General features: G+C 31.4%; 2 protein-coding genes across 2 annotated transcripts; one reads left to right on the top strand and one right to left on the bottom strand.

The window, feature by feature from the left end:
- Positions 1-602: 602 nt before the first annotated feature.
- On the top strand, positions 603-1,821 carry LOC124544141 (mediator of RNA polymerase II transcription subunit 7). The gene is made up of 3 exons (XM_047122597.1): positions 603-956; positions 1,030-1,298; positions 1,510-1,821. Exons 1-3 carry the CDS (start codon positions 768-770, stop codon positions 1,712-1,714), a joined length of 663 nt encoding a protein of 220 aa, XP_046978553.1. The 5' UTR covers positions 603-767; the 3' UTR covers positions 1,715-1,821.
- A 968-nt stretch (positions 1,822-2,789) lies between these two features.
- Positions 2,790-6,788, bottom strand: LOC124544168 (apoptosis inhibitor 5). Its single transcript, XM_047122626.1, has 8 exons — positions 6,562-6,788; positions 6,311-6,472; positions 5,858-6,202; positions 5,377-5,574; positions 4,799-4,993; positions 4,316-4,597; positions 4,048-4,212; positions 2,790-3,857 (listed from the first exon to the last, which is right to left on the bottom strand). The coding sequence occupies exons 1-8, from the start codon at positions 6,634-6,636 to the stop codon at positions 3,585-3,587; spliced, it is 1,695 nt and encodes a 564-aa protein (XP_046978582.1). The 5' UTR covers positions 6,637-6,788; the 3' UTR covers positions 2,790-3,584.
- Positions 6,789-14,407: the final 7,619 nt, after the last annotated feature.

Genomic DNA, 14,407 nt, shown 5'->3' with positions numbered 1-14,407 from the left:
TTCACGAACTGTCAAATACACAGCTGTCTGTTATGTATGCGCTAATGAAATAAGACCTTAAAAGAAAAAAAAATAGTAGGTTTCTCAGTTTCACAATAAACATGAGATATTTTTATAAATTTCACAGAAAAGAGTAACTTTTTACTTAAGCTGAGCCTGAGAATGTTTATTTTAATGTATTCTCTACTTTGGAAACCACATCGGTTTAAATAGTACTGTAATGTAAGAGTAAGCTAGATTTTTTAACTACCTAATATGTTCCTTCTAGCGATATGAATAAGGGAATCTTTAAGCCGACAATAGGATGAGTTAGCGTATGAATAATAATGTAAATTCTTTATCATGTGCACATTATTAGTTATCAGATAGTCTTGTTTTTGTGGAGAGTTAAGTTGAAATTATTTTTATTTTATTAATTTAATAATGACATCATAATGTTTTACTTATGTACGTTGATGCATTTTCAAATTTTGTTAAGTACCTAATTATCATATAATCTCATTACGCCTTGTGTAAGTGTGAAAGTGAAACTTTAGTCTACCCTTAAAGTATAATCTGTGTCCATTTAACTAAAAAATTGTCAAATGTCAATTCAAACGTCGCTCGTCAGGATATTAATTAATGACAATTTGTAAATGTAACAACGCTCGTAGTGATTATTTATCTTTGATTTAGAAGCTTTAGAGCTGTACATAGAGATTTGTAATAAAAAAAAATATAAAATCATTTTTATGAATAAAACAATTATTGACAAGTGAAAATATATAATGTCTTCAGAAACAGCTCAAGTCAGTTCCTTACCATTGCCTCCTTTGCAATACATCAATTTTTACACTGATGAAAATGTTCGAAGAAATAGAGCCCCTTTGGCTCCAAGGCCTATACATGATTCTTACCAAATGTTTGGACATACATTTAATGCTGATGATACGATAATTAGATCTCTAGAAAGCCAGGTATGTTTAAGACTTTACAAATAAAATAACACTTACAAATTACTGATTTTTAATATGTCCTTTGTAATACCAGGGATTTCGGCGCCTTTATCCAATGCACTTTGAAAGAAGACGAGAATTGAAGAAGTTGAATCATTCATTGTTAGCCAACTTTTTAGATTTATTAGATTTATTGGTTCACTGTCCTGATTCTCCTAAAAGAGCAGAGAAAGTTGAAGATCTAAGTTTACTGTTTATACACATACATCACCTTTTAAATGAATTTAGACCACACCAGGCAAGAGAAACATTGAGAGTGATGATGGAATTACAAAAACGTCAAAGAGTGGAAACAGCTATGAGGTAAAATTTTGTTTACAGTTGTAGTAAATAATTGAAATACTGATTGTGGATATCAATTCAAGTGGTGTGTTCAATTTCTCCTTATTGACCACAATTGAGTAAATAGCATGATCAAAGAACAGCTTGAACCAAAAATATACCTTTAAGAACACTAAAGGAGTACATTTGATAAATATAATATTTGTATCTAATATATGTGTTTATTTTCCAGATTTCAAAAGCATTTGGATAAAGTACAGGATATTTTGCAAAATGCACTTCAGAGTTTGCCGGATCAAAATGATATGGAATCCAACTTTAAAGTACCTACAGAGATATTAGAACATATGGACTGTGGCCCTATTGATAGTGCTAATCTAGACCCCTGTTATGAGCTTGATAGAATTATGTGTAATGTAGTTGATAATATGAGATAAGTGAATTTGTAAGTAAGGTATTGAATAGCTTTTGCATATTAAAAAGCACCTCTTTAAATCCTACATGGCTCATTTTGAAGGTTTTTTTGATTAACTGTATTTTAGTATAATTAATTATGTTATTGAATACAAGAACTGAAATAAAGATAATTTTTTAAACAATGACTATGATTTTATTTTAACCATCATCCATCACATGCTACAAAATATATTATTTTTATTTTAGAGGTAATATTTTGTAGATTTTCATTTTAGCCAACAACAATAGTTTCAGGAGTACATAAAAGCAACTAAATCTTTATGTTAATGATGAATTTAATCTAAAGTTACCAACAGTTTAAAAATAGTTGCACTTATTCTCTAATACAATAACTAAAATTAACTCAGTATGTCAATAAATTACAATTCAATTTATTTATATATGTTCTACCTAGAATTTAAAAAATATTTTTCCACGTGTTTAACATTAATAAATAATATGCTTTTTTTATCAATTTTTCTTTTGACATGAGTTTTAAATTTCTTATGGGCCAAGTTATAAATAATTAAAGTCGTGGCCCCAAAAAGATATTTTAACTTAGTCTGAATCTAGGTGTGATTAGTTTATCTTTCCTCCATGTCTTTACAATGATTGACACCATTCGTTTCAGAAACACTTTTATTGAGGATATACATTATATTGCTGTATTTAAATGTTTTGATACTCACTTTATCAAATAACATTTCGAGGAGAGTTCAACTTACTTAGACTTTCCAATAAAGATATACGTAATTATACTAAAAAAACCATAAGAGTTGAAATGGCAATGATTGCGGATTCAAGCAAGCAAGCAAGCACCACTGACTTTTCATGTGCTTAATTTGTGTTTATAATTATTCTCGTGCCACCGAGGTGAAGGATAACATCGTGAGGGAATTTATGTGCCTAATTTCATACTGAACTTGTGAGTCCACCAACCCGCGATGGTCGAGTGTGGAATTATATGCTCCTAAACTTCTCCTCAAAGGTAGAGGAGGCCTTAGCCTAGCAGTGGGAAATTTATAGACTGGTGATATAATTAAAATAATACACTAGTTTGCGTAAAAATCATTTTATTATATGTAGATAAATTTATTCCAAGTGGTTACTTCTTTGGTTAAAAAAGAAGTGTGACAAACAGATCTGAAACAATTTTCAATTGCAGCCATGTTCTAGTAATTGCTCCATTTGATCGACCTTCCTATTTAAATGATATATTATTAATATATTTTCAAATGACTTACCGTAATTATGAGTTGTTGGCAGCCAATGTCATTTTGCTTAAGTTGTATGATGCAGTTAATATAATATTTTAAATACTACAAAATATAATACTTACAGCTTATAATGAAGTCACCAACTTACTTAATTATTTGTTGATAATTATTATACTTACCATTTACATATGAAGACAGAGATGGGAACTTATAATATTAATTCGATAAAGCATGCATTATTTTCTGAATAAATTTGTCAAATAATATCTACGTACACTATGTAGCTGAAGGTACACTGAAATCTACTGCAACATGAGAAATAATCAATATTATTTCTTCTGGAACTGCTAAAAAAGTTTGAAAACAGAACTAATCAACGAAGCATACGACGAAAGTTAAACGAGGATCGCCCAATCTCAAAACTAAATTTTATGTTATTCTTTTCAACTATTACTTTTTTAATTTTGTTATGTATTTTTTGCTTATCAGCCATAAACATTGTGTTCAATGGAAAACATTCCATTGTTTGTTTTTTTTAATGGTGTTTTCCTTTAACCTAAGGGCGACTTTCTATACAATTACGTCCTTAAAAGAAAGGAGAAGTCCATGGGATTATGTGAAGTTTTTAGTCAATCTAGTAGCGCTTTCTAAAGGGCGTGCCCCTGTTCCAAAATTCCCTTTTTCCTCTCCCACGGCCAGAGTTAGGGCCTGAGAAACGTCCAGCATTATTTAATCTGGAACTATATTTTCCAGAAGGTGGTGTATACATTTTAAGATTTCTATCACCACTGCGGGCACGTTTTTCGGGTGCCTCCTTTTGTTCACCATTGTCAAAGGTGATAGGTCTGTGTCTTTTTGATCCTGATGAAGATTTATCTTTATCTTCTGTATCGCTAGTTGTTGTTATCTAAAACATTAAAATCCATTGTAGTCTTAATACTGCCAAAGTGACCACTATGCTTGTAGTATTTTATGGAGTATCTTAGTTTTTTTTATATGGTACTAAATTTGAGACAGAGATGCAATTGATATTAGTATATTAAAAATAAAAAGCTACAAGAATTAGTGACAGTAAGAGAAGGTTTTTTTTATAATACCTCTTTTTCAACTTTTTTTGTCTGGAATGATAGATGCACCTTGCTCTTGAAGCTAGGAGGTGTGCGAAATATGTCACGTATAAGTGTGTTAATATTTGATGTTGTTTTCAAAGCAGCTATTTTCAGTTTATTTTCTTCTGTATTGGCATCTTCACTCTTTTTGCTCTGAAACAGTTTTATAAAATATTAGATAAAATAAATGATACAACATACATTACACTTACATACTGTATATTTATATGCAAAAAGTAAGTTGTTTGTATTATACCTGTGTAACTTCTTTGAGTTTTTTAATATATCCTTGAGTTAACCTAGCTGTGTATTGAAGTCGTAAACGTAAAGTCTTTAGTCGTGCAGTATCTGCTCCAAGAGCATCTGGTGCTTTCCGACATAATGAGTGAATAGCGAATAGTGCACATTCAACATGAGAAAATTGTAAAGATGGTGCTGACGTTGATTTTGTGTCTTCTCCTTCTGGTTTGCTTTCTCCTTCTTCTCCTTTCACAGCATTCTCTTCTTCATTTTCAATTGGTGCTTCAGGTAAATAGTTCTAAAGGAAAGTAATTATCCATATAACATTATTTAAGCCATTTAAACAAAATTATAAGGAAGAATAATTTTTGAGAAAAAAAAAAGAATGTGCATATGTGAAGTGGTTGTCGAAAGCGATCATGAAGCAAATTAGTTTCTACAAATTATCAAAAAGTATGTTTATGCCATAAGTTTTAAGAAAATAACATTTAGTAATTACCATTAGAACATCATAAACTATATTTATTTTGTCCTGAGGATTTTCTATATCTCCACAGTGTTCGGTCAGTTCAGCAAATGTTTTCAATATATCAAGTTTTACATCTGTCCCTCCACCTGTGGTTGCGATATCATTCCATCGAAGCAATACATGATCACAGAAAATGTTGACAAATTGTGTTGAATCCACTTGATTCTGTGAAAAAAGAATTATGAGTAAATTGAAATATCCTGCATGTTTAAAAGGTTTATCTTATAATAAAAAACAATTTTATTTAATCCTAGATGATCTAGCTAATCATTAAGTATATATAGCATATTTTACTATTGTTATATTTTGGGATTGATACATTAATAATAAAATATTGAATCAAAAATCAAACGTCTATGTAATATTTAAAATGAATATGATTATATAGATACATTAACTATATAAATAGATACACTATAATTGCTGTATTTCTGAAACAAACATAATTTCATTCAAATAATACGATCAATATATCATATACTTGAAATCTTGTGGATTATGATTATTTGACATTTTTTATGTTAGAATAATATATAAAAAACACTTACAGTGAATAAGGGTATCGCATGTTGAGTACATTGGATGAGCCTATCAACATATTCAGGGTCTTCTGGATGCCAATCCCCGGGTGTAAAGGCCAGAGCAGCTATCAGCTGTGTCATTTCTTTTTTTCCTGCTGGTGTCTTTCCAAGTCTTGACCAAGTTAATAAATCCATAATATGTTCAAATTCTTCAGCTACTGAATCCTAAATTAATTCATAATCAAAATTTACTGATTGCTTATTATAATTAATATTCATTAAATGCTATACAGTGCATTTGTAAATCAAAAATAGTGGATTATAGAATCATTTATATTAACATACTCACAAATTACTACATCCTAACAAATTACCCCTATTTATGACTGTTCTAGTTTTGGAGCTTATCTTGATCAGACTCATGCATCAGGGGAACTTTGTATACATCTTTGGGGACTTAGCATTTAGTAACTAAAAAAATATATTTAATTAAGTATAAAGATCAAACCTGTAAGATTTTCTTTCCTTCGGAGATAATCAGGTCTTCAGCATCTTTATCAATCACATCCCTACCTAACTGCTTTACTTTTGTAGCCAAAAATTTAATACATCTCTCTCTAACGACTTCATTGGGTACTTCACTATCTGTGCTCTGGTGAATTTGTGAGAATAATCCAGTTAAGGTCCCTTTTGGATCATTTTTTAAGATGGTGACCAAAGAGTTGGTAACAACATTAATTTCTGTGGCATCTTCTGATTGTAAAAGCTGTGCCAAAATATCAGCAATTCTAGTAGTATGCTCTTTGTTATTTTTACACATTAACGGTAAGTCTTTAATGGCTTGCTTACGAATCTGAAATAATTAATGCAATATTGTAGTATAAAACAAAATCATTATTCATTTACACATTTAACATTAGTTCTTTGGCTATATTTACTGTGTTATATGAACTTTACTTACCGCAACATCGTCATCCTCGCAAAGATCAAACTGAGCTTCAATAGCTTGGTCCGTCAAGTTAGGAAAACTATTAAAAAATTTCGCAATAAATTGGGACGCCAGGCGTTTTTCTTTATCTGATCCTTTTACGGCTGCAAGTATTTCTAAGTATTCTTTTTCATGCTAAAAAATAAAATTATAATTGAGTAAATATAATGATATTACAATAGATTTATTAGATGAACCAATTCAATGTGAAAATATGAGGTTACCTTTGAAATGTCATCTTTAGCATCGGCAAGAATTCCATAATTTTGATATAACTTTTCAATATTATCAGCAGACATTTTATTTAACGCTAAATACTGCTGGTAATTTAGTAAAGGGTAACGAAGCTATGAATTAAGCACTATTCATTAACAAAATAAACGACGCCCGACGCCGACATGCACTATTGTAAAATCGTCGATTCAATAATCCCATGCATTTCCACAGAGTATAACTCAAATAGTATGTCTAACATAGACTGCATCATCATCACAGATTGCTAATAAATCTGCTTGAACGAAACAAAGACTCAGAGAGTTACGTGTAAGTAGGGTTGCCAGATTTAAAAATTATTGTTTTTGAAACTAATATTATCTCATACACTAATGAAAATAATAATATTAATTTCTATATTTAAAAAATAAGAAAAACTACGTACGTAATTTCTAAAATATAATTTATACAAACAGTTATAATTATTTGTTAATGTTATAGTTTGCCATTCATCATAAATGAACACGTCCATTTTGTAAATGCTTTTATATTTCGTAAATATTACCTTAACTGACTGACCTCCGTAATTCTATTTATTTTATATATTACATGTTCTCTCACTTTCTTGCAATCTGTAGGACCGATTTCTTGAAAAGGAGTAATAACAGGAAACCGGCAAAGAGCGCGATTTTTATTTTATTATTTATATATATGATATATGAATACATTTTTTTTTAAATTATTTTCTCGGGATTCTTTACTTTTATGTTGCGGATGTACATTGTGTAGACCCAGCTTCAGATAAACAGGAACATCAAATAATTATCAATATTTAATATGATTTACAATATTTATTTTTACAGTTTTCTTTACAATCATCCATTATCTTCCGTATTTAAAGGCAGATTAACAATTCCCATGTCAAATGTAATAATATTCTATTTCTACTTTTATTTATAAAAATGTCAAACCAAAAAGTATTCATTACATTAATATAATTCTGTGACTGAATATAGCTCAACAGCTAGAAGTTATATAACATTTAATGATTATTTATAAATATTATATTTAAAATACTTTATAGGCTTACAGCTCGGCCTTCCTGCTGAGAGCGAGTCCCTTCGCTCCCGGCTACAAGTTCACAATTTCTTAAAAATAAAACATAATAATTAAAATCTACTCGCGTATCTCTTTCTAATTTTTTTTTGTCCCATTTCTTTCTTATTTATTCAACATAAAATATTATAAATTTTTAAATTAATGCTTAACATTTACTAAGTTATTTGTTACAAATGCTATCAGATATTAAACTTGGCATAGGTATCTTTTAAATTATTTTGAAATATTCCTTCTCAATCGATCAATCAAAATAAACTTTCTTCAAGTGGGCTTTTACAAGCACTTTTGAATCGTCATTTAATAATTAAGTGAAACTACCAACAGTTTGGAAAGTAGATTATACCGAGAAGAATCGGCAAGAAAGTCATTTAAAAAAAATACATTTATGTAATATATCCTGCCTGGAAGTCAACAGGTATTATCTCCACGCTTTTTTTATCATCTATAAAATCTTGTATCGAATAATATGCCCTTTTTTTATATTGTATTTTTTACAAACGATTTGAATTTACGAAACGGCTAAGTTAAAAATGTCTTCTAGTATGTACTCGTATTAGATATGAACTTATTATTATTATATTATTCTTCGTCAGAATAATTTTCTTCTGAACGACTTACAAAACCTCTAGGAAAATTTAACCTAGGCTGTATTTTGTCTACTGCAATGATGGCTTCGTAGCGATGGTTATTTTTACGCGATAACACAGCATCCTCAGAGACATATATGTATATATATCGTTGGGAACAATATCTTTATATGATGTGACACTGATACTTTATAACTTGTTTTGGGACCATATACAACCGTATATGTCTTCATATTCAGTCCTAACTGAATGATTGAAATGTTATCATTCTATGATTCAAAGTAGTAAGAACATTTAAAGTGGTTCATTAAAACTCTCCACCCGACCATTCGCTCTAGGAGTTGCTTCTGTATTTACTTTGTGTTGCACATCATAAAATTTTATTAATTCATTAAGACGCTGCTTGTAAAGCTTGTTCCATTATCGGCAATGAGCCTTGTTGAAACACCAAAATTATATTACACAATATGGTCTTTAAAATATCACATCTTCTTCTCATCTCATCTTCAAACTTCGTGTCTTTTCGTGTCGAATTTTGTGAACTTATTAACTATAACAAAAATGTAATAAAATAAAATAAAAATAACTTGATTTCCTTGATGATTCTGTATACACGGTTATACTTTAATTTGTATTTATTTAATATCTTTTATTTGTTATGTACCAGAAGAAGATAGAAAGTCTCGAATTATCGTATTTTCTCATTAGCAGATTGTACAGTTCCAATCCAGGTTTCTTATTATTTTTGACGGCGACTGCGACATGTCAAAGGCAGGTTCATCATCAGTAAAATCTTCTGATTCATGGTCCCCAACTGAGTTGCGACTAAGTGCGTCGACACGAGACATGCGCGAACCTGGTCGGTAATAGAAGGCACGATCAAACGCTTGAAGCTAAATCCACCATCTAGCAATTTGAGATATTAAATCGTGTTTAATCAAAGTTATTCGCAGCGTATTTAAATGCAATACCAATAAGATATAAACACAATTGATTTAATGAAGCAAACACATTTAAATTTTCAATATCATATGAATGTAGTTTACGTTCCTCAATGTTCCTCAGTTTCGTTTTTTTCTATTAAAATAAGATACACTTTTGAAAACTCCATTCATATTTGTCTCAAGTAGGATATCACTTAACCCTTCATTACTAGCATCCATATGAAGTTGAGTTTCAGCATTTGGGTTATATAGTGCTTTTATTTTTAGTTGTAGGTCTTTCTATTGATATTTCTTTTGTTCTATCGAATAATCTTGACTTATCCCGGAACATTTGAAATCTTTTATTAGTAAATCTGTTGGCAGAGCAGCCCTTAAAGCATAATTTCAACGAAACGCTTAAAATATCCATAAGATCACTAAAATTGTATCAACTAATACTCATTGCTGGGCTTTAGAAACTTGGCTATAACCTCTGCCTTATACGTACCAGGTTGAATTTCATCATAAGTCACTTCGTACCCAAAGGAGTTGATGATTTCTAGAAAGAAATGGCACTTAATCTTAGTGTAAGAGCACCTATTTTAAGCAGTTCCAGAACCTTTTCCAAGCACTATAGTCCTTCGGAGACATCTAGTCTATGTAAATTATTGCGTATTTCATTTTTTTGTTTCCATGGCGAAAAACCGATGGCGCATTTCCATCAAAACCAAAAGGCATTCGATTGAATTCGTACTTCGGATGTTACGAAAGCCGTCTTGTATAAATCTCTTACTCTTCGGGTATTAATGAAAGTAATTATATGATAATAATCTTGAGGCTAGGTCTAAAGATGTCAATACATTATTGCCTGATAATTGAAATTACTAAAACGAAATATGTTACTCGAGAAACCAAAACATTTTTTTTTTCCATTTCAGTTATCTAAATCGTTAATCTAATCTGTTATCAATTTTTCGTTATAATTTAAACTATCGTTTTTCTGTATTTCACCAAACGTCACATTATATGAATCCAAAATGTGTTTGAGCTCTTCAGAATGGTACTTTAATTTATGAAATTAAAATTCTTGGCCTTTATTTACCCAACGAGAGAACACTAGACTTCCTGAATATAAATGATGAAGGACGAATAATTATTTACTTTCATAGAATTTATATACTTAGCAGTGCGAATTACTTAATTGAGCGACCTCTTTTTAGTACTATCTGAAATTTAAATCTTTCATACATCATGTTATTTATATTTCTAATGCAATGAATGGGTATGTGATCTGATCTTCTCTCGCAGATAAAACACTTCGGAAAAAGATTGCTGAACTTGAACCTCGGGTAATCTTATTCATTACAGTTGTAACATATATATTTTGTATCTAATTTAAAAACTCGTCGTCGTAGACTCGTATATTTTGCAGCTTTGTTTTGCTCAACTCTAACGGTTCTAAAATATTTCAGGGCCTATTCTGGCTCTGAGAACAGTGCAGCCTGCACACCAATCCTCATAGCATCTCATAGCACAATCGTCATCTTTAACACCATGCAGTAAACAATCTACAACCTAACTTCCATAAATTTAACAAATTTGTTGTAGTTATGTTGATACGTGGCTTGTCATAGAAGAATAAAGTTAGTTGTCAATGACGTGATGTCTTTAATTTACAACATGGTGACAGCGGTTTAAAAAAATATTAATAAATAATATTTAAATCGCGAGAAATGCGCTAAATAATTATTTATTATATAATTATTTGTTGATTTACAATATGGAACACGCGCGACCGCCATCTGAGTTAAATATGGTCGGAGTCGGCGGACCTGTCGGCCGAGCTGAGGTATGGAAAAAATGGAAGCAGCAATTTTTATTATTTTTGAAAGCTTCAGGAGTACATGCTAAGTCAATGACTGTTCAAGCTAGTTTATTGATTAATCTAATGGGTTCAGACGGATTTGATATATATCAAACTTTTACATTTGTTCAAGAACAAGACCGTGATGATGTCAATGTATTGTTAAAAAAGTTTGATAGCCATTTTGGTATTAAATCAAATGTCACATTGATGAGATACAAATTTTTCTCAAGAAACCAAGAAATAGGTGAATCCATTCATGAGTATGTCACAGCGCTGCGCCTTTTAAGTAAAAATTGTGAATTTTTGACATTAGAAGAAGATTTGATTAAAGATCGAATTGTATGCGGTATTCATCAAATTACGGTCAGAGATCGTTTACTGAGATGTGAAGAGTTAAATTTAGATAAAGCAATAAAGATTTGTGAGGCAGAAGAAATATCAAAAGAAAGTGAACTTCAAATGAGTAGCAAGAATGGTGTCGGGAGTACTGCATACGTCGATGGCGTGAAAGTGAGAGGTCGTGGCCAAGATGTAGTACCAGAATGGAGAGCTCAAGCGCGGATTAGTAAGGCTACAGGCACTTCAATTCAAGGACGTAAAAATATTAATGATGGCAAAAGTCGCTGTTCAAGGTGTGGTAATACACAATGTGGTATAAACGGAGATTGTCCGGCTCTACATCTTCGGTGTTTTTCATGCGGTAATCAAGGACATGTTGCGCGAATGTGTAAGTCGTATCGTTTTTCAAATAGATCTGCTCAGAATAAGGCCAATCAAGTATATGAAATTGAAGATGACAATAATGTTAGTAATAGTAATTCTGTTGATAATAATTTTTTAATTTCTGTAGTTGAAAATATAAAAAATACTTCAGAGGACTGGTGTCAGGAACTTATCTCTGTAAACGGAATGGAAAATTTTAAGTTGGATACAGGTGCTGATTATAACGTAATGTCTTATCGTAGATTTAAAGAGTTAGGTTTTAATGATAATATTATAATTAAAAAACAAATACCTCTAGTGTCATATACACGTAACACGATACCAATAAAAGGAATTTGTTTTCTGCCTTGGTCTTATAAAAATGTAACTTATAAATTAAAGTTTGCGATAGCTGACATGGAATGTAATAGTGTGCTAGGTCAAAAATCATGTGTGGTTCTAGGCTTAGTTAAACGTATACGAGCTATTGAAATATCAAATTATAATGATGTTTTTGAAGGATTGGGATGTTTACCGGGGAAATATCATATAGTGGTTGATCAATCCGTTTCACCGGTCATATCGGCATCCAGAAAAATTCCTCATGGCTTACAGAATCGATTAAAAGATGAGTTAGAAAAAATGATACAGTTAGGTGTTATTAGGAAAGTTGAATATCCTACACAATGGGTTCATCCATTGGTACTTGTAGCAAAGAAAAATAATGGCATTCGTGTTTGCTTAGATCCACGTGAGCTGAACAAAGCAGTACAACGTTCTCATTTCCAACTTCCGACCGTATCCGAATTGGCATCCAAGCTGCACGGTGCGCGGTTTTATTCTGTGTTAGATGCTACCGCTGGTTTTTGGACTGTGGCGTTGGATGACGAGAGTGCAGACTTGTGCACATTTAACACCCCTTTTGGTAGGTACCAATTTCTTCGTCTTCCATTTGGTATCAACTGTGCCTCAGAAGTTTTTCATGGTAAGTTAAGACAATTTTTAGAAGATCTAGATGGTGTAGAGAGTTATATTGACGATGTAATTGTTTGGGGTGAAACAAAAGAGATTCACGATAAGCGTTTAAAAGCACTATTAGAGAGAGCTAGAGAAATTAATTTAAAGTTTAATAAGGATAAATGTAAATTTTGTGTGGAAGAAGTTAAATATTTAGGACATGTTTTTAATTCCAAGGGTATTAGTCCGGATAGTGATAAAATCAAAGCAATTAAGGAGATGCAAACACCGAAAGATAGAAAAGATTTGGAAAGATTCTTAGGTGCAGTTAATTATTTATCTAAATTTATTCCTAATCATTCAGAGATAGCTATTCCTCTGACAAATCTTTTAAAAAAAGATAATCAGTGGCGCTGGGAAGAAAGCGAACGAATAGCATTTGATCGATTAAAAGAGGCAGTCACGAGCGCAGGTGTTTTGGCGCTATATGACCCATGTCAGCCTGTTGTAATGTCAGTAGACGCGTCATGTAATGCGTTAGGAGCTGTACTACTGCAGGGTGGTCGCCCTGTGGAGTATGCATCTCGAACCCTTACTGACGCACAAATAAGGTATGCACAAATCGAAAAAGAAATGTTGGCGATCGTTTTCGCTTGTGAGCGGTTTCATCAATATGTTTATGGTCAAAAAGACGTAGTTGTAGAATCTGATCATAAACCATTAGAAAGTATTTTTAAAAAACCCTTAATGTCTGTCCCAGCGAGATTACAACGTATGCTGTTAAGAATTCAAAGTTATGATTTAGTTGTTACGTACGTTCCAGGGAAGTAATATGTATATTGCTGACATGTTGTCCCGAGCACCACTGCCTGATCGTTATAGTGATGAAGTTCATAGTAATATTGTATATCAATTACAAATGATAATTGGAAATATACCGATGTCTAATGACAAGTTAACCTTAGTAAAAAGGGAAACTAAAAAAGATAACGAGTCGCAAATATTATTAAATTACATAAATTCGGGTTGGCCATGTCATAAATATAATGTTTCTAATGAAGTAAAATCATATTGGTCAATAAAAGATGAATTATATGCCGTAGATGGAGTTTTGTTTAGGGATAACGTTGTACTTGTACCGAAAGCATTGAGGAATGATATGTTAAAGATTGTTCACGAGGGACATTTAGGCATTGATCGTTGTAAAAGGAGAGCAAGGCAAGTGATTTTTTGGCCCAGTATGTCCCGTGATATTGAGGAGTATGTAAGGCGATGTCGTACGTGTCAAGAACATACAAACGCACCTTTAAAAGAACCAATGCTACCAACTACAACATCTTCCCCTTTTAATAAGTATTAAAATTAAACTTGAACAAACATGTTATTTGCACAAAATAACAACTAATAAACAAAACACAAAATAAGTACTAAAGTAACTAACATAACCAAACACTTCCCCTTTAAAAAAAATGAAAAATAAAAAAGACAAATATCACACAACATATTTCTTAATATAAAGAAACTATTTAAATATATTCTGAGCTATACGTTGCTTTGCTACTTCTTTGGCTCTACGAAAAGGCCTCGGGGATGTAGGTTTTGCAATGCTTACATTATCTTTTGAAATATCTACATCTTTAAGTAAAGGCAAATCTTCTGATGAACTTACATCCTCGTTAGCGTCACTAAACACATCAAAACT

Source organism: Vanessa cardui, chromosome 4 (assembly GCF_905220365.1).
Source record: "Vanessa cardui chromosome 4, ilVanCard2.1, whole genome shotgun sequence".
Lineage (NCBI taxonomy): Eukaryota > Metazoa > Arthropoda > Insecta > Lepidoptera > Nymphalidae > Vanessa > Vanessa cardui.
This window is presented reverse-complemented; position numbering and strand designations above follow the sequence as displayed.